At 35.9% G+C, this 26677-nt stretch overlaps 2 protein-coding genes across 2 annotated transcripts in view; both read left to right on the top strand.

Annotated features, from left to right (window-relative positions):
• Positions 1-3902: 3902 nt before the first annotated feature.
• On the top strand, positions 3903-15790 carry itgae.2 (integrin, alpha E, tandem duplicate 2). The gene is made up of 34 exons (XM_043259788.1): positions 3903-4061; positions 4205-4307; positions 4471-4550; positions 4691-4764; positions 5332-5443; positions 5533-5583; positions 5672-5734; positions 7241-7360; positions 7629-7694; positions 7791-7912; positions 7995-8146; positions 8261-8414; positions 8671-8815; positions 9834-9904; positions 10023-10140; positions 10290-10420; positions 11016-11153; positions 11228-11428; positions 11749-11870; positions 11988-12127; positions 12223-12368; positions 12572-12691; positions 13125-13195; positions 13267-13390; positions 13478-13564; positions 13658-13737; positions 13962-14042; positions 14125-14200; positions 14291-14395; positions 14489-14521; positions 14609-14689; positions 14771-14857; positions 14932-15042; positions 15200-15790. The coding sequence occupies exons 1-34, from the start codon at positions 3923-3925 to the stop codon at positions 15251-15253; spliced, it is 3558 nt and encodes a 1185-aa protein (XP_043115723.1). The 5' UTR covers positions 3903-3922; the 3' UTR covers positions 15254-15790.
• A 1258-nt stretch (positions 15791-17048) lies between these two features.
• The window catches only part of cul5a (cullin 5a), a 9900-nt gene continuing 271 nt past the window's right edge, over positions 17049-26677 (top strand). The window contains exons 1-19 of the mRNA XM_043258144.1: positions 17049-17146; positions 18493-18602; positions 18698-18797; positions 18877-19053; positions 19137-19278; positions 19359-19504; positions 19614-19694; positions 19833-19926; positions 20505-20635; positions 20889-20996; positions 21245-21309; positions 21875-22007; positions 22113-22244; positions 22324-22447; positions 22558-22733; positions 22832-22993; positions 23234-23352; positions 23441-23564; positions 24202-26677. The exon at positions 24202-26677 is cut by the window's right edge and continues 271 nt beyond it. Coding sequence (XP_043114079.1) covers positions 17123-17146; positions 18493-18602; positions 18698-18797; positions 18877-19053; positions 19137-19278; positions 19359-19504; positions 19614-19694; positions 19833-19926; positions 20505-20635; positions 20889-20996; positions 21245-21309; positions 21875-22007; positions 22113-22244; positions 22324-22447; positions 22558-22733; positions 22832-22993; positions 23234-23352; positions 23441-23564; positions 24202-24396 — 2343 coding nt within the window. The 5' untranslated portion in view covers positions 17049-17122 and the 3' untranslated portion in view covers positions 24397-26677. The remainder of the gene's footprint in view (positions 17147-18492; positions 18603-18697; positions 18798-18876; positions 19054-19136; positions 19279-19358; positions 19505-19613; positions 19695-19832; positions 19927-20504; positions 20636-20888; positions 20997-21244; positions 21310-21874; positions 22008-22112; positions 22245-22323; positions 22448-22557; positions 22734-22831; positions 22994-23233; positions 23353-23440; positions 23565-24201) is intronic.

Raw genomic sequence — 26677 nt, 5'->3', positions numbered from 1 at the left:
TCAAAAAGTTTTCTAAGACTCTATAGTCTGCCTTGATTCAGATTCCACTCCAGAAAATATGTTTGATCATGCTCATCTACTGAAATGGCTTAATTATTATAGAGAAGAGATAAGTCAATAGTTAATGTAGTCCATTGTAGTCCATTTTGGTATGTTTGCAACCTTTGAGCTTAGCTTTTTGTCTTTTATGGACTTTCAAAGTCTTGTTACAGCAGTGGGTACTTTTGAGCCTGATAATGTAGATATTGTTTTTGTCGATTTTTGTCAAAACTGGAGAAGGTAGTGAAGGTTTATAGTGTGTCAGACGAAGATGCTTGTAGACTGCTTATGGTCTTCATTCCTTACTCATTAACTTGTGCTCTCTCACCAGAAGATTATGACAAAACAGCAGAAAAGCTGCAAGGAGAGAAGCTGCACGTAGACTTGCTGGGACTAATTTGGTTAACTTGAGAAAGATAAGAAAGATAACTGAGATTAGACTAGAAATTGGCAAACATCCACTAGCATTTGAGCCCAGGTTGTGGCAAAAGTTTAGCTGTTACAGGGGTTTGCAAATTGCAACTAAACAAAACCTAATGCTTAAGTCTGCATTAATTGCACAGAGTAGTTCACACATATAAGAAGCCATTACAATGCACGAGGCACAAAACAAAGCAAGAAAGTGTCACTTTTCACACCAAAAGAGGGATGAGCTATCATGTTTTTCTTGAGGCGATAGGCAGTTTAATAACCCTTTTGGCACTGCTGAAAGAAAATATAAAAAAAGAAGCCTTTCAGACAGCACTGCATGACTGTAGCTCAGTCACAAGCAGATGCGGTTGTTTTATGATAGTGCCATGTTTTAAGGAAATACGTTTACTATCAAAAGGGGGATGATTCTTTATAATTTATGAGAAATGTGTGAATGCCATTGTTGTTTAAATGTATCTTGTGAGAAATTATTTAATTGCCTTTTGTAATTTAATTGCATTCCTGGAGGATGACGATCCAGTCTGAAGGACAAGAAGGCCAGCAGGACTAGTGGAGCCATAGGGCTTCCAAAGAAAAGGGACTCCGTAAGGAAAAGAGCGATCATCAAAACTGGTGATTCAGAGAATTCAGAACTCTAAGCTTAAATGATCCAGGAACCCTAAGACCCACCATGACATGAATGAACCTGACGGAACTTCACAAACTGCAACAACAGCAAAGTGAAAGGAATGAACAATGCAGAAGAGAAACAAATAAAGATCAAACCATTTCAGAGACCATTATGGACACCAGTCATTCCACCAAGATGGAATATAAGTGTGCAAAGGACTCACCACACAAGGAAATACACAAAGACACAGACTTACTGCACATCACTAGTGCATACTCAAATACAGAAAATATATTATTGTCTATCGAATGCACACACATGGACAAAGGATGTTCACACTGATAAAAGCGACAGAACACACACAAAGAAAACAGCACATGCACACAGATGTACACACATACACATACCCACACACACAAAATGTTGCCTGTTGATTGATGTTTTAGCTCCTTAGGCTTTAGGCCATTTATATATATATATTTACATAATTCCTTTTGCAATGATGGATCTCAAGTCCTCCTCTCCCAAACCCAAGAAAATGTTTGTATGTAATTTTCAGCAAATTTAAAAAAAAAAAAAAAGTCTCTATGATAAAGTTTGCCTGATTGGATGGAGCGATAACCAGTGTGCATGATTTATCGACCCAATGACTGGTAAGATTCGTCTTTGGTCAGAGGGGACAACCTAAGGCAGGGCCTCACCGCCGCTGGGCACCTCTCGGGAAGGGAAGGTGTAATCTATGTAACGGGAGTGAGTGTAAAGCTTCTTTTGTGCAAAGAGCATCAAAAACGTGACTGTAAGAATCTACAGTCTGTGTATGTGTATGTCCATCAGTGGGTGTATATTCTACGTATAAGTTAATGTTTATATCAACATCAAATATACACACAGTAGTGCAAATCTGTTTTGCTAATTTTACAGTCTCTTGCGATGACAGCATTTCACTCATACCTTGATTCCTCATACCTCAGTCTCAGTAAGAATTCACTTGACACGAAGGCATTGATGCACTCAAACAACCTTCTCTGTCCTCCATGTCCAGTTCAGATTAATCTTTACCTCATACAAGCCCGATGACCTTGACAATGTGAAACAGTTTATCAACAGGTAGTGTGATTCACGGATGTCCCACACCAAGCATTTCATCATACGATCTGTTCACAAAGTTTTTCACACTTTAAAAACATATCCAGGAGTAAGTTCATTTAACTCAAAGCACAAGGTTAAGACACGAGACATTCTCAGCAGAGCAACCAATCGATGATCCACATTAAAAAAAAAAAAAAGCACACCATGCTTCTTCTGTGCATACTAAGTGCATATTTGCATACTAAGTGCATATCACTATTATATAATAAATAATCTTAATATGTAAAAAAAGTGTTCTGATAATAATGTTTTTTGGAATTTATACAGATAACTATTCTACATGGCAATAAAACAAATGATACATATATCAAATATATATTTATATCTTTAATCCAACAAAGGTAAATCCAAACACAAATGTAGATCAGCAACATTTCAAACGCATAGACATAAGACCAGAGAAACTACATATATTTGTAGCTAAAAACATACATATATTCAGTATTCAGACCAAATAAGTATAATTAATTAGACACACCTGAACAAAATGAGATATTTAACACAACAAGTCATATGGTGCAACAGGAAAGTCCAAACAGGATCATGGTGTGACAATTACTTTATATATTACTCATGTTATTGCTTTATAATTAACATATCAAACATTTATATTTCATTTATTCACAAACACACACACACACACACACACACACATATATATATATATATATATATATATATATATATATATATATATATATATATATATATATATATACACACTCACACTCACACTCATATAAATATCACACTCACAATAATATATAATACTCTATATATAATATAAAAATAAATGTAATATATAGTTTTGTGCATAGTCTGTCACGCCCAGTGGAGTCTTACCAGCAGGTTATGAATGTACTGACACCTCTGAATTTAATTCAACCAAACTACTCCAGAGCACAATATGACAGTGTGAAAAATCACGTAGGCCTTCGGAAACAGCCACCGGCTGTCTCATTAACATGCAAACACAGACAAGCAGACTGTGATGACAGCTTTCTTCACCAAAGTCAGGTATAGGACACAGGATAAATGTATAGGCAGGTACAGAAAAAAAATGTATTTGGAATAAAAAAAAGGTCTGAGGTTGGATTACTTTTCAGTTAAGAAATGCAGGTTTCCATTTTCACCACATCCTGTGACAAAGTCGGAGTGAGATTTCAGCATGTGATGTCTCAGGTTGTCAAAGTAGTGTTGTAACTGTATTATGCAATAACACATATTTATTAAACAAAAGGGTCATTACAAATAGGAAATACGTTGTTTTGTTTCACTTTAGCGAGTGCATTCCCGTCAGTATAATTTTAGTCTTTGACAACTACTTTATTTTCAGATCTGTATGAAAACCACGCCAATGAGAACAAATCAGCCACAGTTTCCTCATGAGTGCACAATGTCAATGGTAACCATTTTAATAATGCAACACAGACATACATGTAATTCTTACTTTTTCTTGTCAGGGAGAATTTCAGTGTCATGTGATAGGACACTAAGCTGCAGTTAATATGGTTTTGTTAACACTTGTGTTTGTCTAGTTTCTAGTTTATGTACTTTAAGTAATCGACAGTTTCTTTAACAGGAATACCATTCAAAGAAGCTAATAATAATATTAGCTAATAATAAGCTAATAATAAATTAAGTTTGAGGACTTAAGATAGAAAGAGTGCTGTTTGAAGTGGGCGGGTTTAAATGTCAGCAGCAACTGTGCTGTTCTACTTTCCTGAAGACCACAGCGAGCTGCTTTCTGTCTCGTCGTGCCAATATGTTTTTCTAAAGCGTGGAGTTTATCAAATTCACAAAATGTACAGAGGACTGCTATTTATGACCGGTATGTAAATACTTTTGTCGTCATGTTTTAAGTTCTTTATTTGAATCTGAAAATGTCTGGGCAAAAGCAAGAAGAATATTATTAAAACGTTATTAATCGTATTACTTTGTTCCTATGAAATAAAAGTATTTTGTATGTTACAGTCATATGGAGTGCGACGGGGTTCAACGTTCAAATAACCCCAGTGAAGCATTTCAAAAATGATGATCCACTCTTTGGTCAAACCATTATTCAATCAACAGATGGGTTTGTGACTTATTGGAGTTTTATCTAATTCTAGCATATATATATATATATGTATATATATATATATATATATATATATATATATATATATATATATATATATCACCATAAAGAACATTAATGGCCTGTTTTAGTAACATTTTCTTAATTTGTCTCATTCTAGATTTTTCGTTCCTTCCCCAAATACTGGAGCGCTTTTCAGATGCACTTTAAAAGATGAATGCGTTAAAGTAAATTCTAATGGTACGCTTGCCTTTATGTTCCCATAATAATGATTACTCTGAAAACCTTCCTTTGTTAACTTCATGATGTCCTCATATATGTACAAAATTATTTTCTGTTATTTTGTAAAATCTGTTATTGTGTCAATATTTCTTTTAAAGATGAAAAACGTAAAGGCCTGAGACCAGTAGCATCAGTATCTAGCCTGACATTAGAAGAGGAACAACTAGTCATGGTATGTATAAAGATTATACCTACAAAAGATTGAACACAAAACTACAACACAAAACTATACTAAACAAGAAGTAAACTGTGTATAATCAGATATAGTTTGCACAAAGCTTTGAGTCTGTCACCCAGCAGTAAAACCACAATATGATTTCCTCTTTGCATAAGTGACAGACAGACAGACCTGTATCAGTTCTTCTTCAGAGAACAGGGAATAAATAGAGAGCTGGAAAGAGGTGGTGAAGCAGTTAGTGAAAAGTAAAATAGACTAGAAATGTCAGAATTATACATATAGTGTTTTATTTATTGAGACATTTGGAAAATGTTCAGAACGATGTGACTGTCAGAACGGTGACTCATAACCGTGACTCATAAACCATAGTGACAGCACTTCCTCAGTGACGAAAAAAAAAAAAGAACAATATCACAGTTATCGTATCTCTATGAGTTCCATTCTGCCCCAGATCCTCATTAAAACAAGCCATTGGCGTTAGTTTGCTTTGTTGGAATGAAAACGACGTTTGTGAAAGACAAACATAAAATAATTTGATTTGTGCATATTTTTTCTCCTTAGATGTGTAATCAAATTCGTGCAAAAATCAATAAGGCAGAGGATTTGAACGGAGATTGCAAACTGATGAATCCCTCGGGAGGAGTCCTTGGAAATCCGAATCCCGTTGCATTGGGTAAAATTGGGCGATTTCATAATAGCATTCAAACCGGTTTAAACTGATAAAATCCTAACCCTTAGCTTTCAAAATCTCTTTCTTCTCAGTCAACAGCAACAACAACAACAATCATTATCAAGGTGCAAGGCCTGACCAAGGTGAGCTCACCTGAGGAAAAAATGCGTTGCCATCGTTTGACTGTTTTAAAGAAACTGATTGCTAATTTACGTTTTTATCAATATCTAGATCAATGGAGGATGAAAAGAGACGCCCAGCCATACAGGGACACAAAAGATAAGGATTATAACGGTACTAATCTTCTGAATATTATACTTAATTGTGTCATGCTGATGGTGTTGGTATCTCAAACCATCATTTAAATACCTTTTGTAGATGCTTTTGATAGATTTTGTAGTTCTACACTTAATTAAAGATATTTTGGCATTCTTTAAAAAGTATGACTAGTGCTTCAGGACATTCCCTTAATCTAAGGTTAGGATCTGCTAAACTAAAACAGTTCCCTTTATCAAACCAAGTCTTCAAAAAAACACCTTTGTGCTTATACAATTGACATATCTTATAATCACACATTAATAAAAAAGAACGAGCCCCACGTTTATCAAAAATAAAATTAGGAATAAAATTCCACAAAGAAGGTTTATTCAGACAAAATTTTAACCAATTAATTTTGAGAGTACTGTTTAAGGTGGAAAAATTCAAAAGTCAAGTCCACAATTTGTAAGGGAATTTATAACAACATTTATGAATGTATTATTATGATTTATAAATACAGTGCTCACGATCCTTCCATAAAAAATTTAATAGTTCAATATCATCAATAGTTTTAATAGTTAATAGTGTTTAAATGTATATAAGCAGCGATATAAGTGAGTCTAGAAATTCCTTCTGCTTTTGACAAGAGAACTCTACCTCTAAGGCACAAGTCCTTTAGTATCCAAAGATTACATTTTCTTTTTATTGTTTCAATGGCCGGGCTAAAATTCAGGGAAACTCTATCTTGTTCACTATTTGAGATGACAACCTCAAAGTAATTGACAGTTTCTTTAAAAGGAGCACCATCCACAGATGAGAGTAAGGAATTTTTTTAAGGCTAAAATTTCAAAAACATTTTATATTAAGGTACAAACCTGAAGCATTAGAGAGCGCCGTAGTAAATAATGTTACATCGGTAAAACAGGATATGTGACATCAGTAGCTCAACTTCCGTTTTGCGATGCTAGGAGAATTTTTTTGCACAAAAAAACCTAAAAATTTACTGAACCATTCTTCTCTCTAGTTACATCTTTCGCCATTTTAGAGAGTATCACAATGCATACCCACACTTTCCCCCAGACTTTAACAACCACAGATTACGTTTATGCGCGTTCTTTTTCTCCGTAAACTTGAACAAGGCTGATTACGTCAAAAAAGTGCCTATGTGTTGTTGTGATACTTTCCAAAAAGGCAATAGGTGGAAAAAAATAGTTCAGTAAATTGTGATTAAACTAAAAAGTTATTATAGTAAATTGTCACATGGACTGTTTTTACTAGGTTTCTGGATCTGGGCACATTTCAGTTGTGTTGCTTTCTATGGAGGGTCAGATATCTCCCAGATTTCATCAAAAATATCTTTGTTTTTACGAAAAGTATGCAGGTCAAATATGTGAAAAATAACGCACATTTTTAAAAATGAACCCCATAATCACAATCAAGCCTTCGAAAAATCCATTACACCACCCCTTTAATACAGAACGCACACAGTATTGTTTTATAGAGTAATAAAATATTGAATAAAGATGACTTACCTTTTCGCAGTTAATGTGCCGCTGCCATCAGGCTCTGCACTTCTGGATCCTGCTACAAAGCAAATGGAAAATGAAAAACTCAACAGAAACAACAACAACAATCATTATCGAGGTGGAAGGATTGAGAAAGGTTAGTTTGTTTATAATTTTATGTCACGCCGTCTACCGAGACATCTACTCTCATTGTGAGAGACAAGGCAAAAAAGAAAAAGTTGATTAAACAAATTGTTCTTATCATAATAGACAAAACATAAGGCTTTTTCTCGCTTTGATGAAACAAGGCCTTCATTAAAAACCTTTTGAGATATATGAGAGCACGTATGAAATTGAATTAAACAGTTGCCTAAGTGTTGCTCATTTAAAGAATTAAAATTTACGTCTCTGTCAATATCTACAAGTTAAACGGAGGATGAGAAGAGACGCCCAGCTGGATAGTGGCACAGATGAAGATGAGGATGATGATGGTACTAATCTTTGTTTAATCGGCATTTGATTATTTCGTATTGATGCACATATCAATGAAACCGTTGTATACTGATGTTTCAGATCATGTTTTGTAGATCCTGGGACAGAGATTGCTTTTGTGCTGGACGGCTCTGGCAGCATTAAATATGACGACTTTCAGAGAGCCAAAGACTTCATGTACAATGTCATGTTCAATGTTTGGAACACATGTTTCGATGCAAGTATAAACTCAGCCATTTTAAAGTAGATTTTTGTCAGGTGTTTTATCTAACAAAAAATACAAAAACCTCTCTCTTCAGTGTAACTTTGCGATAGTGCAGTATGGCAGCAAGATCAGGACAGAGCTCTCGCTGCTAGACAATGAAAACGGGACCAGATCCTTGCAAAAGGTCAAAGCAATACAGCAACTTTACAATCTCACGAAGACCTCCTCGGCCATCCATCATGTCCTGTGAGTTTACGGATTATGAAATGAAATACGAGCCATTTTACAGCTAAACACGGAGCAGTTTTGTTGGTGACACTTTAATGTCGTGATCTCACTGTTTTCGCTGGTTGTTTACAGCACAGATACTTTCATCCCTGAGAACGGATCAAAGGTTAACGCCAAAAAAATCATCATTGTATTGTCTGACGGAGAAATTTTAGGAGACACTATGAATCTTACTGATGTGTTGAACATGCCACAAATGAAAGGTGTCACTCGCTATTCCATAGGAGTAAGTGTCCTGTTTGCTGCTATATTTCCACAGCATTTTAGACAGTAAACCACATTTTGAAGTTTTCTATCATGTTTTGAAGTTACAATTTACACTTTATTTATCTTAATTTGTCTTATAGCTCTAGAGTCCTACTAAAACACTCATATCATCTGCTTTAATCGTAGTCTGCTACTGAATAGTTAAGGTTTTTATTATGGTTTAACCAAGTGAATCATAAAAAGCATGCACTTGCAGTAATCGCTTTTACCTGTAGGTTGGGGATGGCATTCTTACAAAACCTGAAGCAATACAACAGATGATAGACATAGCAGACCGTGGCAAATTTTACAACGTTTCTAATTATGCTGCATTAAATGACATCCTGTCATCACTGCAACAAAGTTTAATTGGAATTGAAGGTAAGAGAGTTTTCGGTAAACATTACGCTGTATTCGAGAAAGGCAGCTTTGTGGACAGTTTGCATGCTAAACTCTGATTGGATAAGCTGCTAGATAAACAGGCAATGGGAATTTTGAATAATCTTAGTAATACTGTTTTTAATAAGGCAGTTACTTTCTGTGAACAAAAAGTAAATAATTCAGTATAACACAATACTGCTTACAAACAAAGCCGTTGTAGAATCGTGCGTTTTATGTCCGATCAACACATGCAATGTTTTTTTTTCATCCATGAATCATCTTACATAAAAGAATCGGTTACATGAATGTTTCAGTAGCTCCTCATTAAAGAGCCACATATTTAGTTACCAAAGAGTCAGTGTGTTTTAATGAATTGTTAAAGTGTTACCCCAGGATGAGAATTTTCTCATTAATCACTTCTTCTGTGTTGTTCCAAACCCGTAAAAGCTTTATTCGTCTTCAGAACACAATCAAAGATATCTAAGAATCCCAGGAGACTAGTGTCTCACTGAATGCTAAGTAAATAACACTTTCAAAGCCCAGAAAAGTATAAAAGACATAGTCAAAAATTAAAAAGAATGACTTTATGTCAGAAATAATGACACAAGGATGCGCTGTTTTCAATCAAAGCTAAATACATGTAGAAAATGTGTCCATGTGTCGCTGACACGAAACAGCGTAAAAATTCGCCTCCAGCGGATAGAGAGGAATTGTTGAAAAAAGTTGTTCTTTTTGTTTTATTTGATGGAATTTTTAATTATGTCTTTTATACTTTCCTGGACCTTGGCATTGTTCATTACTTAGCAGTCAATGGGACAGTCACAAGCCACCAGGGTTTCATCTAAAATATCTTCAACTGTGTTCTGAAGATGAACTTAGAACGACATGGGAACAAAATATCAATTTTGGGATGGAGTAACCATTTAAGTGGATGATCAATGACTAACTGGTGAAGACAAACGCTTGTTGCTGGGTTTGCTGGGTTTGCATGCAATTATCTGACCCCTTTGTGTCTCAGGCACTCAGCAAGGTGCAGGATTTCAGTTCCAGCTTGCTGAAGCTGGTTTCAGCTCCCATCTCATAGAGAAAGTAAGTAGGTTTTATTTGAGAAACGAATTAACTGTATCGCTACTAAGAATGTGTGGATGTTTGCAGCAACCGTTCTTGAGATGATTCATTGATTCATTCGTTTATGTCTTCCGTGTAGAGTTCCTATCTTTTCGGGGCGGTCGGAGCCTATGACTGGAGCGGTGGAGTCTTCTTACAGTCTGGTAACGCTGTGCAATTCTTGAATCACTCTAATGGACCCAAATTTTCCTATTTAGGTGAGCGATGGTTGGATTTTTGAAAAGGTTTTTGAGGAGTGACATCTTTGAAAGAAATGTTGTGAAAGCAGTTGATTGTTTTAATGTATATATCTGAATAATTGAAAATAATCTAATTGATGTTTGTTGAATTTCCTTCCCACTCACAGGTTACAGTGTCACATCTGCTAAAGTACAACCCAGTAAAACACTCTACATATCTGGTGCACCACGGTACAACTTGACTGGTGGCGTATTTATTTTTGACGGCTCTGGAAAGTATGTGCTCCAGGGAGATCAGGTATTTGTAGTTAATACCATTGATATTAACACGCCAGACTGATTGTTTTAAATCTTGGCAGTCAATCAATATTTATGTCATTTTTGAAGACTAGACCATTTTTGATTACCGGTTTCGACCTTGAATTAAGTAAACTTTGGAATGGAATAAATATCATGAATTCATAGTAAATGTGAAATATGTGAACTTTCAAAACCTCTAAAATGTTTTTAAACAACACATTTAATTGAAGTTTTGGTTTTATGTGTATATATATATATATATATATATATATATATATATATATATATATATATATATATATATATATATATACTATATATATATATATATATTTCTTATGTTTATATACATGCATGTATCTAAATAAACACAGTACACATTATGTGAACAAAAACTTTTATTTTGGATGCAATTAATCACGTTTAATCGTTTGACAGCACTAATAAATACTTAAATAAAATAATCTAAAATGTAAAATAATTTTCTTTCTTCTGATTATTTGGTGCTCAGACAGTTCCGGTTTATGCGTTTTTTAATTAATTATATGTTATATGATATATGGTAATAATTAAGTAATGTATAATTATCATAGGTCGGATCTTACTTTGGATCAGTTCTTTGTGCCGTGGACATCGATAGAGATGAATACACAGATTATCTATTCGTTGGAGCACCGCATTTTCATCTAAACGGAGAAGAAGGCAAAGTGCTAGTGTACAAACTGAATCAGGTAAGTTCGTACTCTCCTTAGATATACAGTATATGGACAGTGGTTTACAAGGAATCATCGTTATGTTGAATCAGGGTAAGTTTGAGAGCGCATCCATGGAGCTGAAAGGCGATGAAGGACAGATCTTCGCCAGGTTTGGTGCAGCCATCGCTTCTATAGGAGACATCGATGGGAACGCGTTAAATGACGTAGCAGTTGGCGCTCCTCTAGAAACAGATTCCTCTGGAAGCATTTACATTTACAATGGATTAAAAGATGGATTTCGCTTTTCACAGGTACGTTTCAGCATACATTCTTCACGCTTTGGTGTTTACATTATATTTTATTATTATTTTATTATTTATTGGTGTAAAATTGTAAATTATATATATAAACTGCAGCTGGGTTATTTCGATTAGGTTAAAAATAATAGTAATAAAACAAGATTTTGGGAAATAAAAAAGGAGTTATCTGGGTTTGCAAATAAACTCTTCATACTGCTTCATAACATATATTCAGTTACGAGTAATAATCGACATGTGGAGGGTTGCTTTAAAGCTTTTCCATCTCTGTGTCACTTGAAGTATTTTAACGTCATTTGCTATTTCCTCCCTAGAAAATATCTCCCTCAGATTTTGGAAGTAAACTTGTGCACTTCGGCCTGTCAGTAAGCGCTGTACCAGCTTCAAAAAAAGCCTCCATCGCTGTTGGAAGTCAAGGAGGAGTGTTTGTTTTCGAGTGGGTAAAAAATATCATTTTAATGTTATACTTATACAATGTATTTTCCGTTACAATAACGGATGGCGGAACCATCTCTGTAGATGTAGTTTCATGTTTTTTTTGGTTTTTTTACAGGACTATCCCTGTTGTTACCATTCAATTACGTACATCGATTCAATCAGTCATTCCTCTCCATCACCAGATGGTTGAAATATCCAGCAAAGTTGATATAACGTACCAAATATGCTTTCATGTGATAAATGGAAAGCTTGAAAGTGAGTATTCTCCTTCTGTTCAGTGAATATTTCAGATCCAAAGCAATCTGATCCAAAAGATTATTTTAACCGCATTCGCTTTCTGTCATTTTAAGTTGATCTTCCTATTAAGTACCAAATTGCCTTGGACACTGGAGTAAACAAAAAGCGCCTCACTGTTGACGGCAGAGATCTCTTAGAAAAAAAGTTCACCTTGAAACCAGATGAAGAGTGTGTACCTGTTATCAACCTTAAATATTTGGTATGTTGGTTCTGTTTGGCTCTTATTACCTACCCCTGCTTGTCCAGTTTTTAAGAAACTAAAACATGTTAAAGGAACAGATATTTAACCTAAACCTAATGGTGCTATTATAAATTCTCAAAAAAACCTTGACAGCGTTCAGTAAACAGCAAATGATTTATCGTATAAATGATTTGAGAGCGATGACTGTGTCTTTCTTTTAGGGCTGTTTTGATTGTTTTTCACCTATTAAAATCAAGTTAAATTTTTCACTGGATAACCCTCAAAATGATGCCCCTAAACGGATCCTTAATGCATTTACTCCAACAGAGGCTGTAAATGAGGTAAAATATTTTAATCGTATTCATAACATTAAGATTTCTTAACTTCTTCAAATGTTCAGAAAGCAATTCATACTCATTTTTCTGTTTGAATATATTTCAAAATGTAATTTATTCCTATGATGCAACAGCATTATTACCCCAGTCTTCACTGTCACATAATCCTTCAGATTGCTGAATCAATGCTGATTTGTAAAAAATTAATTTTTTGAAATTTCATAATTCTTTAATGAATAGAAATAAAAAAAAAACAGCATTTCTTTGAAATACATACAGTTGCGACATAAATGTCTTTACTGTGACTGTGACTTGATTAAATGCATCCTTGCTGAATAAAAAAGAATAATAATACTCTCATCCATCATTATCCATATTGTGAAACGTTTCATTAAATGACATTTCAACGTTTCAATCATCATATTTTTGTCTTTTTTAGATTTCTTTTGAAAAGGATTGCAAGACTGCAGACTGTAAACCACACATCACATTATCTGATTCAAAAATTAGGTATGCGCTGATTAAATGTACTACTTTAATTTTGTTCTCTGTTTTTGTAACTAAAATCCTTTATATTTCAGTGAAACCTTGATCATAATCGGAGAAACTCAAAGCTTGAGCGTCAATTTCAATCTTAAAAACTATGAAGACTCTTCCTATATGACCAGCCTGACTCTGACCTTCCCCAGCATACTGAGTCAGAAGGTAACAACGTGACCTCACCTTCGAAAGCCAATTATATCTGCTGTTGGTACATTTAACAAACAACCTGGTTTGGCGTCTGACTTACAGAAAATAAAAGGCACCACCTGTCCTGTGCAGAACGACAATCAGATACAGTGTAATCTCCATCACCCTGTTTTCAGAAGAGGAGTAGAGGTGTGAATCAGTCGCATATCTTTCAAACATTCGAAATCTGATCTCATTTGCACCTGACTTTTCAGTAATGAAAATATGCTTGGTTTTTTTCAGACCAACCTTTTCATTTCATGGCAGCTCAATGACACGAAAACAGATTTGAAGAATGCTGAGATTACTGCTAATCTAACCAGGTTTGAGAGCTGCATCCCCAACAACTCTATACGACGAAGATAATTCGCTTTATAGAAAAGCTCACTTTACAGAAAAAAACATCGAGTGAATTAATTAGATGTGAAATTTTGAAGTAAAATGGTACTTTCTTGTAAAACGTGCTCCATTAATCATTTAGTTAAACAAGTTTACATTTTTACGGTGTATAAGCATTTATTTTTATAACATTTTTCTCTGGTCTTAGTCAGAATAATGGCTCTGAGATACTGGACTTTAAAATATATCCGTTTGCTGTGAAGTATTCCCTGCCAATCCAGCTAACCAGGTGCGTGAACAAACAACATGATGAGTGTCTTGATTTTGTAATATTGCACATGTTTATGATGATAACATTCATTATTTTCCAGCAAAGCCAACCCGAGCAGACTCAGTATTGAAGAGGGGGAAAATGTAAAGACTCAGAGTTTGAATTTTTCATTTCGGGTACAGTATATAAAAATCCAATCTCAAAACGGAATGAGCTCAGTATGATTTTTATGTTTATTATACGCTAAATATTGCGTTGTTGTTTAGTTTGCAGGTGAAAATAAGTACGGCGCTACAATCAGTGTAGTTGTAACCATTAAAAAGGAAACTTTCAAAACTGATTTGGACATCGTTAGAGTCACACCGCATGAGGTATCTGGTGAAATTAAATATTTACTTCATATGCACTAACAATAAACCTTATGAAAGCTTTCAAACTAACCCCTATTGCTCCTTTCATGTCAGGTGTGCGTTTATCCAAAAAATACTAAAGTGGAGGTAAGATATTACCCTGAAACAATGACCATGCTTTCGAAAAATTTTAAATAAAACTAGTTCATGCATTTTATATTTTCGTGCATTTAGGAGTCCTATGTCATCAGATGTAATATAACGAAGCTGCAGGAAATCAAAATCGATGCCAGTGTTTTGATACATGATGCTAAGGTATAGTTATACAGTCCAGGTACAGTTCTGATTATAGTTTGCATCATTGAAACTCATGTTTATCAGTTTTCAAACCGATAGGACAAAGACAAGATCACTGCCACAGGAACATACAGCTTTGATGAGACCATCTATGCTGCGAAGAATACAGATTACAGGAACATCCCGGTGAGCTGCTGTCCTTATAAGCATGCAAACATGTTACTGCGTATTTATTTAGTTACTGATATCATGCCACGCAGGTGGAGGTGATAATTACGAAGCTGCATGTGACCACATCTAAAGGTTCCATCATCGGAGGATCCATAGGCGGCTTTCTGCTCCTCTTCATCATCATTATCGTTCTCATTAAGGTAAAACAGGCAAAAATCAAGTCAAACGCATTGCTTTGAGGGACATTTTGCGATTTGCAGTGGCCTGCAATTGTTTACTGTGAATTCTGATGAAAATGCGTGCATATTGAAGAAACAGCGAGAGCTCTACACTGACTCTGCGCGATCTTATTTTCAGTGTGGCTTTTTCCGTCGCCGCCATAAAGTGGATCAAGCACAGAGTCCAAACTGAAGCCCGGGAGGAACCCTATATTATCATATATCTTGCTTAAGTTTGTATCAAAATATGTTGTTTGTAAGATGAATGTTATAGTCTTGTTTTATTGTGAGCGTAACATTAAGAATATGTTTTTAATGATTGTTTGTATTTAATATTGAATATATAGAAATAATTAAATATAAAATATGTGTTTCTAAATAAATCGAATCCTAAAAAATTCCACAATTAAGGGGCTAACTGCTATTTCCTGATGGATTTTTTTATGATCTATCATTTATTGTATAGCGTCTATTGCAATCAAATGGCAATATAAAATTTATAAACCCATTTTCTTTAAAAAAAACATTATTTTGGTTCCCTCACCTGGTTTAGGATGATTTCCCAGCCCGGTCAAGGTCATGTTTAACTAGTTGCATGGTGGTTCATAGTAAGTTGAACAGTTCTCAAACACTTTATAAAACACACAAGCGTATAACCAACTTGCTCGGGCTGGGAGAGCAAAGAGATATCACACTGTTTTGAAACTGGAAATAAAGTCTATAGTGTTCAGTCGCCCCCACATGGTTTACCCACACATAAACAGTCACGCAAAGTCATGTGGTGTGCTCTTGCTCTCACATGTCTGGCTGTGTTTAGTCTTGATCTGATTAGCTACTGAATGTCACATATGTGTGGAAATAAATGGCAAAAGATATGTTCTCTTTCTCATTAAAAACGTGTTGAATCATAATACACATAATAATTATGCGCCTAAATGCAATGTCAGAGCTAATGAATGACAAAAATAGTGGTGAACGGTTGACAAACGAAGCGTCCTTTGGCACTGGATCCTTTCAGGAAAGACAGAGAGTAAGTGTATGGCTGTGGAAATGTACCTAGACACACCAGAGGGAATGGCATTGAAAACAACAACATATTCATCGGTAGATATTACATTTCTGTGAGAAATCTGAATAGTTCTAAAGTCTACCTTGTGAGTTAAAAAGAAGGTTGTTTGCGAGCCAATTGTCAAAGAAAAGCGACTTATAAAGAATATCCATATTATTTCATGAATGATATAATTGTGGAGAAAAGTTATGTCTGTATATGAGGGACAAGGCCAAGAGCATCTGCTGGTTCACCGAACCGTTCTGAAGGATTCATAATTTTATAAAATATCAGAATTTTGCAACCACATTTCATTGAACAATGAAATTAAAATATTTTACATATTAAATTACAACTTCTACCCAAAAGAATTATCAAAAAGAAAAACACGAAAACAAAAATCTGCTATTTTTATAATGCACGGGTTCTAATTTGGGTAAATATGTTTTTGCATTTTTTTTTATTTAATTTGTTCTCTGAAACAGGCAAAATGTGGTAGTTTTTACTACATTTTACTAAATTGAATAAAATAAAACAATAACATATTTTTTTTAAACATTCAAGAGAGTACATTTGCAAAATAATAATAATAATTATTATTATTATTACACTATGCATACATCAATTATTACACACATCAAATGTGTGTATGACAATACGTTTATAAATAAATACAAAATATATGAAAGACAAACAATATACAGACTTGTTGCCAGGATAGAAGACACAAAGCTTGAATATAAATATAAAGTTTTCAATTCCTTTTAAATTTACAGAAATGTGGATGGTTTTCATATAGGCTACTTGTCTAAGTGCACTTAAAGAGAGTAAAACAAACTCAACAGCAAACACAGATTATGCAATATTATGTATTTAAATAAACCCAAAGCGTCTTAAAAACAAAAAGAAAAGTCACTTGCAAAATAAGATTGAATATGAATCGGAGATCCCATCACCAGTTCTAATACCGAACCAAATCTCGCGAGAACGGACGAGGGGATAAGTTAAGGAAACATGGCGATGTCTAATTTGTTAAAGGTAAGAGACACTTAAGCTCTTTGCCTTCAAATTCTCCATAAACAGTCACCAGCCCTTTTAGACGTATATAATCTTCAAATGACTGTATTGTACCATTGTGATTTATCGGCTTGCTCGGACTCTTACGTGCATGTCCAGTGAGTTTATGAGAGAGTCTTGCAGCCTGTGTTTAGCTAGCAGGCTGTGAGCTAGCTTAGATTAATAAAGCCTATATTCACAAAAATACTGGACCGCATGCAGACGAGTGAAGTTGTATAATTCAGTCGTACGGGTGTTGACCTTCGGTGCTATTATGTTTCTAAATGTATATCACAAAGGGACGTGTTCCTGTTGACAGTTAGCACGCATGTTGCTAGCTTGGTCAGTGATTTAATGACAGTGAGAGTAATGACTGAGCTAATTATATAAAATGTAAATGTATGCTGTTATTACTAAGAGATTCGTGTTGTAGTAAGCTGAATAAAAGGTGCACATGTCATGTCACAAGTGTCAGATATTATAAACACTTGAAATATGTGAAGAAATTATGAATTAGAGAGTAGAGACATTGCATTTGAATAGATGATGTCTGAATTAACACAGTTAAACACAGTGAGTTTGTCTTAAAAACCTAGTGAGTTGCCTACCTAGACAACATTTTGCATCATCATATATATATATATATATATATATATATATATATATATATATATATATATATATATTTCCAAAAGCGCCAGTGATGTCCTAAAAGGAAAATATGGAACCATAAACATTAAATCAGATTGAGTCATAATAAACATATATGAAAGTGAAAGACTTATTTTTCTTGTTGAAATTAATAAGTCAGCATTAATGCTAATCTAATGTTAACTTTGAAATTTTATTAGTGGCAGTATTTGAGACATTACACACAATTCAGTTATAGTTGTATTTTGTTATTTATATAAATTAACATATGTAATTTTCACACAATAACACGAGTGATGTATTAAAACGCATTTTTGTATTTTGTGATTGAGAGGTCTATTTATGTGTATTTTATGATTGAGAGTCTAGTTCAAGGATAAAACAAGGAAATCTATACATGATAAAAATCATTTTAAAAAGCTGTTGAATGTTGATAGCATGTATAGAACGTAATATACAAAAAATAATACTATCCCCAGGACATAAAAGTTTCAAAAGACATTTGATATGAAAGAAACAGCCAACTGCTTGCCTTATTGTAAATGCTTAGTGATTCAGATTTTCTAGACATGTTGAGACAAAGGCCTTCCATAATGTCTGGTTTATTGTTTTATGCGAATGCATTCATACTCTCTTTCTCTAACTCTCTACATCCTCTTCCATGTTCTTTTGCTCAGAACAAGGGTTCCCTCCAGTTTGAGGACAAGTGGGATCTAATGCGCCCCATTGTCCTCAAGTTGCTTCGCCAAGAGTCCGTAACAAAGCAGCAGTGGTTTGATCTTTTCTCGTAAGGCCCCTATAAATTTAGATCGTGTCATATCCTACACATTGACTACAGTCTGAATGTTCAATCCGTCTCGCTGTTCTCTTCCGCTCTCGCAGAGATGTTCATGCAGTTTGTCTATGGGATGACAAGGGACCCGCAAAGATCCACCAGGCCCTCAAGGAGGACATCTTAGATTTTATTAAACAAGCCCAAGCGGTAAGAAAGAGTCAGGATTAAACAACCTGTCGATGTTCTTCGGCAGAATCATGCCTCATTCTCGATCGTTGGTGTTTAGCGAGTGCTCAGTCACCAAGATGACACGGCGCTCCTCAAGGCTTACATCGTGGAGTGGAGGAAGTTCTTCACACAGTGTGACATCCTGCCCAAGCCGTTCTGCCAGCTGGAGATCACCCTGATGGGCAAACAGGGCAGCAACAAGAAGTCCAATGTGGAGGACAGCATCGTCAGGAAGGTGAGCCGAATAAAAGCGAGTTTTTAAGGTTGATTTCCTAGTAGGGGTTTCATTGGTGTGCTCTGCTTTTTCCGTTCTCGCAGTTGATGCTGGATACTTGGAATGAATCTATATTCTCCAACATCAAGAATAGATTGCAGGATAGCGCGATGAAGTTAGTCCACGCTGAACGGCTGGGAGAAGCGTTCGACTCGCAGCTGGTCATCGGAGTCAGAGAGTCTTACGGTGAGGCTCAGGGTTTTCATTAGATCGAGTCAACCCTTTTATTCGTGAAAACTGAAAGTCTCTTGTAATCTGTTTCTTAGTGAACCTGTGCTCCAATCCCGATGATAAGCTGCAGATATACAGGGATAACTTTGAAAAAGCCTACTTAGACTCCACTGAGAGGTTCTACAGGACCCAGGCGCCTTCTTACCTGCAGCAGAATGGAGTACAAAACTACATGAAATATGTACGGCCCGCCAGACATCGGATTTTAGACTCCATGATCTTCAGCCAATAAGATTGCGTAGCCGAGGACATGCGTTTGCAGTCATATATTGTCATGTCTCTGTTTACAGGCAGACGCTAAATTAAGAGAAGAGGAAAAACGTGCACTACGGTATTTAGAGACGAGACGTGAATGTAACTCTGTACAAGCAGTGAGTATACGATTAGCTTTTAAATAATAATAGTGCATCATTAGTAGAAGTGAGGTGGTGGCAAAGATTGAATTGAACAATTTTGCATAAAATAAAGCATCAGCCCTTAAAATATTGAATTATTGTTTTATTCCTCAGCTTATGGAATGTTGTGTGAATGCACTGGTAACGTCCTTTAAAGAAACTATCTTGGCTGAATGTCCAGGCATGATCAAACGAAATGAGACTGACAGTGAGTATGAGACTGTTCAAAAATGTTTTATTAGATCTGTTTAAAATGAACATTTTAGGTTGTATATACACTACCTTTCCAAATTTTGTCCTTTTGTTTTTTTATCTTTTAAGAAAACACTTATGCTTAAGCTTTGATTTGATCAAAAACAGTAAAAACACTGACTGTGTTAAGCTATTACGGATTTAATCATTTTTTTTTTTTTATTTGGATATATTTAAAAATGTGTCACATGATACAGCATGTTGATTTACAGCTCAGGAGTCATTTGAAAATGTTTAATGTTATTGTGGAAACTCTGGTTGTTTTTTTTCAGGATATTTTGATAAAGTTTAAAAGAACAGCATTATTATGAAATCGAAATCTTGTGTAATATTATAAGTGTCACTTTTGATAAATTACATAAACCACAGCTGAATGAATGCGTGAACGTAATTACCCCAAACTTTTGAACTTTTTGAGAGCTTTTTGGCTCTGTTTTTCAAAAAAGATTTTTTTTTTTTTTTTTTTATATTGTGAAACTTTGTAATATCTCTAAACATAAGTTTAGTTTTAATCTCTGAACTGTTTTTCCACAGAGCTGCACCTTATGTTCTCTCTCATGGATAAAGTGCCCAATGGGATTGAACCCATGCTGAAAGACCTGGAGGAGCACATCATCAGTGCTGGACTGGCAGACATGGTGGCCGCTGCCGAGACCATTACAACTGTGAGCAAAACATTTGCAGAATTTTTATATTCTTTTGTGAGCTTTGTACATTTTAGAGCATTAGCTGGCTGTTACTCACAGTTTAAATAGTTTAAAAGTTTAAAAGTTTAGCTTATCATTGAATGGTCATGGTTGATTTCTTCCAAAACTCTAACTAGGTTTGAACCTTGACCTTTGTGTTAGGATAGATCCTCAAATATTTGGCAACTACGGTGTCGAACGGGTGTTAACGTTTGTGTTTGTTTCTTCTCAGGACTCTGAGAAATACGTGGAGCAGCTCCTGACTCTATTCAATCGATTTAGTAAATTAGTGAAGGAAGCATTCCAGGATGATCCTCGGTTCCTTACAGCCAGAGACAAAGTGAGCATGCTACTCTATCCATATCTATATTCTGGTCTCAGTAAGTAGCCTGCATGACTAGATCACACCACAGATGGTAACCACAGATCTGTGATGACACAGGATTACAATCGAAGGTTATATAACAGTAACTCCATTTGAAATGTTACTGATTTTTCTGAAAAATGAATTGAGGTGTTTTTTATTTTGGATTAATGACGTTTTTATATCTTGCATGCCTTTTAATAATGTCTAATGTTTCCCCACAGGCATACAAAGCAGTTGTGAATGATGCCACAATATTTAAGTTGGAGCTGCCAATGAAACAGAAGGGGTGAGTAACGACTGCCTTCTGGCCCTCTGTTGACTGTCCATTTCAGTGAGATGCACAAAATAACCTCTCATCTCAGAAGCTGAAGTCATAGTCTACAGTATAGAGGATTACTTGACAAAAAATCTATGCACATTTTTATGTATAATACATATATTTTAAATATATATATGGTATAAATATATAATAAAACTAATAAAACTATATAATTTCTAAAATGTAATGTCAAGGAAATATGACATAGTAAAATTTTCTAAATGTAGATGACATTTTTTTATTATTTATTATTTTTTTAGAATATAAAATGTATTTTAATTTTAGGTAAAATTTTAGTTTTATGTGTGTTTTTTTTGTTGTTGTTTTGTTTTTGGTGTATTTTTCATGTGTATATATGTTATATAGTTTTATTTGGTTTTAATTATGTAAGTGCGTCACAAACTAAATGAAATTAAGAAGAGTTGCTGTGGCAAATAGCTGAACAATAAAATAAAAAAATATATATATAAACTCCATGTTTCACAATTGTATTGTAACTCATATCAGTCATGTTTGACGTTTCTAAATGCAGAGTGGGCCTTAAAACACAGCCAGAATCAAAATGTCCAGAGCTGCTCGCAAATTATTGTGACATGCTGCTAAGAAAAACGCCACTCAGCAAAAAGCTAACCTCGGAGGAGATCGAGCTCAAACTGAAGGAAGTGGTGAGGGGCTGTTGTAAAATGTCACATGTGGTTTATTCAATGCTTTTGTTGTTGTCATCCTTTAAAAGTTTTTTGATATGTAAATGGACATTTTTTTCTCTGTAGCTACTTGTGCTAAAATACGTCCAGAATAAGGATGTGTTCATGAGGTACCACAAAGCCCATCTGACCAGACGTCTGATCCTGGACATCTCAGCGGACAGTGAGATAGAGGAGAACATGGTTGAGTGGCTCAGGGTAAGGAGAAAGACAGAAGTGGATGAATTTTGTATTTAAGTGTTTTTTACTCTAATGCTTTACTCTTGGCTGGTTTCAGGAAGTTGGGATGCCTGCTGACTATGTGAACAAGCTAGCTAGAATGTTCCAGGACATCAAAGTGTCCGAAGATCTTAACCAGGTTTTCAAGGAAATGCACAAACACAACAAGCTAGCTTTACCAGGTGACATACAAGCCCACTTTTACACTACCTTTTTAACTAAAAAGTAATTGATATTATTCAGCAAGGATGCATAGAATATATTAAAAGCGGTCTCCCCTTCTGTTACCCAGCGGACTCTGTGAACATAAAGATCTTGAATGCTGGAGCGTGGTCACGCAGCTCAGAGAAAGTGTTTGTATCTCTGCCCACCGAGCTGGAAGACCTCATTCCAGAGGTGGAGGACTTCTACAAGAAGAACCACAGCGGCCGCAAACTCCACTGGCACCACCTCATGTCCAATGGCATTGTGGGTTTATTTTATGCACTAAGTTAGGTGCTTAGTAATGATTTGTAGTAACTGTAACTTGCGACTTGTAGCTGATCGCTCTGTGTGCTCTCTGATAGATCACTTTTAAGAATGAAGTAGGGCAGTACGACCTGGAGGTCACCACCTTTCAGCTGGCTGTACTTTTTGCCTGGAACCAAAGACCACGAGAGAAGATCAGCTTTGAGAATCTGAAACTTGCCACTGAGCTGCCTGACGCTGAACTGAGACGTACTCTCTGGGTAAGAGCGTGGCTGGAGGGTCAAAACTGAAGACCCATATGTTGCACTTTATTCCGTTATCTTTCTGCTGTATTTACGATGAAGGTGCTTCATCATGCTTCCACAAGTACCAAGAACTCTGCTTTCTTAGTAAAAAAAAACAATAGTTGTCTTGATTGTTTGCGTTATATTTAGATACAATTTTATTTGTTGTACCATCATCTGCTTCACAGTTTCCCTCTCTCTCTCTCTTTGTTACAGTCCCTCGTTGCCTTCCCAAAGCTCAAACGCCAAGTGCTGTTATATGAACCTCAAGTGAGCTCTCCCAAAGACTTCACAGACAGTACATTGTTTTTCGTTAACCAGGAATTCTCCTTGATGTAAGAACACGTCCTATCCCACCAGCTCTTTAGAACGGGTCTTTTTAAATGGAAATAATAATAATAATGTTTTTTTCTTTCACTTCAGAAAAAACGCCAAGGTTCAAAAGAGGGGAAAAATAAACCTAATTGGTCGATTACAGCTGACGACGGAGCGAATGAGAGAAGAGGAGAACGAAGGCATCGTCCAGCTTAGAATATTAAGAACACAGGTACAAAACATCAAGCATTACTAGCCCTCTTTGTTTGTGAACGTTAGTCACTAAAGTCCAAAGTATACTTCAGTTTAGTGTGTAGCCTACGTTTACTCCAGTTGATAGCAAACAGAAGTACTTGACACACTAGAAAAGTTCCCTGTCCATCGTCTGCGCTAATTCTAATTAAAAATGTCTTTGTACTCATTTAAATTAAGTTGCGTGTATCTCCTTCATACAAACGCTCATCAAAAAATGCGTCTTGTTTTTGCTTCATCGTCAATTTTTTTTTCCCAATGGGCCGGTATTAATTAGTGCAAAAAAATAGTGCAAAGAAGTGCATGGTTAGACAAATTGGACTGTGCATGTAGAGAAGACAATTACAACCCTGAGGATGAAAACACTTATAGATCTAACAGGATAATTAAAGGGATTGTTCAACCAATTATGAAAATTCTTTTATTAATTACTAACCCTCACGTCTCTCCAAACCCATGCGACATTCAATCGTCTTTACACATATTAAGATATATTTTAGTTAAAATGATTACCTTATTACCTTTCTTGGTGTAAAAAGTACAGTAATTTTACAGTAAAATACAGTTTATTTCACGGTTGACTTAATGTGGTTGTTTTTTCGACTGCAACATTTCAGGAGGCCATCATTCAGATAATGAAGATGCGTAAGAAGATAACAAACGCTCAGCTGCAGACCGAGCTGGTGGAGATCCTGAAGAACATGTTCCTCCCTCAGAAGAAAATGATCAAGGAACAGATCGAGTGGCTCATTGAGCACAAGTACATCAAGAGAGACGAGACGGACATTAACACCTTCATCTACATGGCGTAACGTGGAAGCGACTCCGGAGATGATCCGTGACCGTTCTTGGAGGACGGCGTACCCGTCGAGGATCAGCAGCGGGGGAGGGATGGTGATGTCTCGAAGATACTGCTTAGGCTGCTGGTCTGGCGGCGTAGTCATGAGCTTGTTTTAACGACAGACAGTCACACATCAGTAAAAAAAAAATGTATTTAAAAAAAATAATAAATCCCTGCCTTACCTTACAGTGAAGACACATGGGATGAGGATAGGAGATTAAAAAAATAGGAAAAAAGACAAAAAGGATTCTATTTTTGCCATTGGTAGTCAGTATGCATGGTGGGGCGGTTTGCCTTTTGTATGTGTACATCTCCAGCAGCATGCGGTCAGTGGGATTGCCACATTCATCCCAGGACTTGTTTGTGTGTGCCGTGTTACGAGTGTTTTTTTCCCCTTCCTACATCCTCCATATGGACCTCACCGCGGCCCATCCTCAGCACGCAACCCAGGGCAAGAGCCGTCCCACCGTCACAAACACCTGGCCTTGCACGACGACACCGGAGTTTCTGAGGAGCCAGGGAGGACTAGCATTAGCACTTTTCACACTTTCCACCACAATGTGTCAGCATGGCTTTAATTGGGTTGGTTTTCACGTCTTCCTGTTTCGTTTAAGACTTTTTTTCGCAAATGAAAGATTTGACCGGCTGATAGCAGTTTAGACAACATATTAGACATTCAGATGTCACGAAGGGTCAAGGTCTGTGGAGAAAATCTATCGGTTTGCGATGGTTTTCTTTTTGTGTACATGCATTAATTGCTGCGCACCAAGTCGGAAGGTCAGTGTAACAGTTGCAGTTTTTTTTCTTTCCTATTTACTACACTTTTTTTCTGTTATTGGTCTATAAATAGCGACCGAGTAGTTGATGAGGTGGCCCAACTGTGGTCCTGTAACATGTAGCCTACTCATCGAACCTGTTGAATTTTATCCACAACCCCGGTTTATTGTCATCGCCCAATCACGGCTGAGCGTAAACAAGCGGTAAAGCACAGTTACAGGAGTCCAAGTAAAGCAAGCACTGCTCCGACCTCAGGTAAAGTAGGGCAGAGTTAAAAGTAGGTTGTGCTAACTTTAATTAGCACCTCGCGGTTCTCGTTAATCACACATTGCCAAAGCAAAGCACAAAAGAGTGCTGATCTCAAAATCAAACAGTGTAGGATCTATTACAGTTATTGTTTTCCCTTTATTTCCGACGTCGTAGCCACATTTAGTGGAAAACAGGAAGTTTGGGCTTTTTTTTGACTCATTGTTACCCTATTATGACTGAGTATCTACGAACAAAAGCTTGTGCAATCACTGATCAGCTGTTTATCATAATCAAACGAACTGTTAGCATTTAAATAAGTACAAAATAAGTATTATCTCATTTTCAAGGCAGATTTCCTGTAGCGATAGTGTCTGGACGGTCTTAAGATGTAGGTTTGGAGTGACGGTTGAATCAAACCCCAGTCTGTTTACTATATATCAGCCTGCCAGTGTGCCCTCAATAAAAATTAACAACAAAAATATCATTTTTTTTTTCTTACTGGCTGATAATATCTAGGTTTGATTGTACATTCATATCCAAACCCGAAACACTCAATCCAATAATAAGAACACGATGACGTCCCAATGAAATAATCATGGAAATTTCTGTAACGTTTCTGCAGTTCAGCTGTCCATCTCCACTATACACCCTTTTCTGTCAATTCTGTTTGTTTTTGTCTGTTTCAATGCGAGGCAGTCACTCATTTGTACCCCCAGTGTTTGATTTCACATAATAACGCAAAGGCTCCCTTCAACTGTACTGAAAAGCAGTTCTTTATAAGATCCAGATGTACAACAGTGTTTGAGAACATTGTGTTATTTGATTGTCCACTTTATTTATTGATAACTTAAGCCTGTTTGAGAGGACGAGTGTGTGTGTGTGTGTGTGTGTGTGTGTGTGTGTGTGTGTGTGTGTGTGTGTGTGTGTGTGTGTGTGTGTGTGTGTGTGTGTGTGTGTGTGTTTGTGTGTGCGTTTACGCTTAGGAGCCTTTTACAACAGGGTGCTGTCATATCCTGTTACTGTTATGCATTTTCATTTTTGGAATTTAAAATCGATGTTTCTGCTGACTGGATGTTTTCCTCTTATCAATTTCTCTAGGTAAATACGCATAATTTTAATAGGACAAGCACTATGGTTTTCATATTTATCAATCACTGTTGGAGTTTGTTGTGTGCTTGTGTTGTTCTGAAGCCAACCTGAATGACATCAAATGAAATGCAGCCCCA

Source organism: Puntigrus tetrazona, chromosome 15, assembly GCF_018831695.1.
Source record: "Puntigrus tetrazona isolate hp1 chromosome 15, ASM1883169v1, whole genome shotgun sequence".
Classification (NCBI taxonomy): domain Eukaryota; kingdom Metazoa; phylum Chordata; class Actinopteri; order Cypriniformes; family Cyprinidae; genus Puntigrus; species Puntigrus tetrazona.
Note: the sequence above shows the minus strand (reverse complement) of the source record. Positions and strands in the feature narration are given on the sequence as shown.

Coding starts and splice junctions, on each gene's coding strand:
- itgae.2 (XM_043259788.1), top strand. CDS start 3,923: ATGTCAGCAGCAACTGTGCTGTTCTACTTTCCTGAAGACCACAGCGAG. Junction 8,816..9,833: donor AAGTTTAATTGGAATTGAAG/GTAAGAGAGTTT, acceptor TTTGTGTCTCAG/GCACTCAGCAAGGTGCAGGA. Junction 12,369..12,571: donor TTATCAACCTTAAATATTTG/GTATGTTGGTTC, acceptor TCTTTCTTTTAG/GGCTGTTTTGATTGTTTTTC.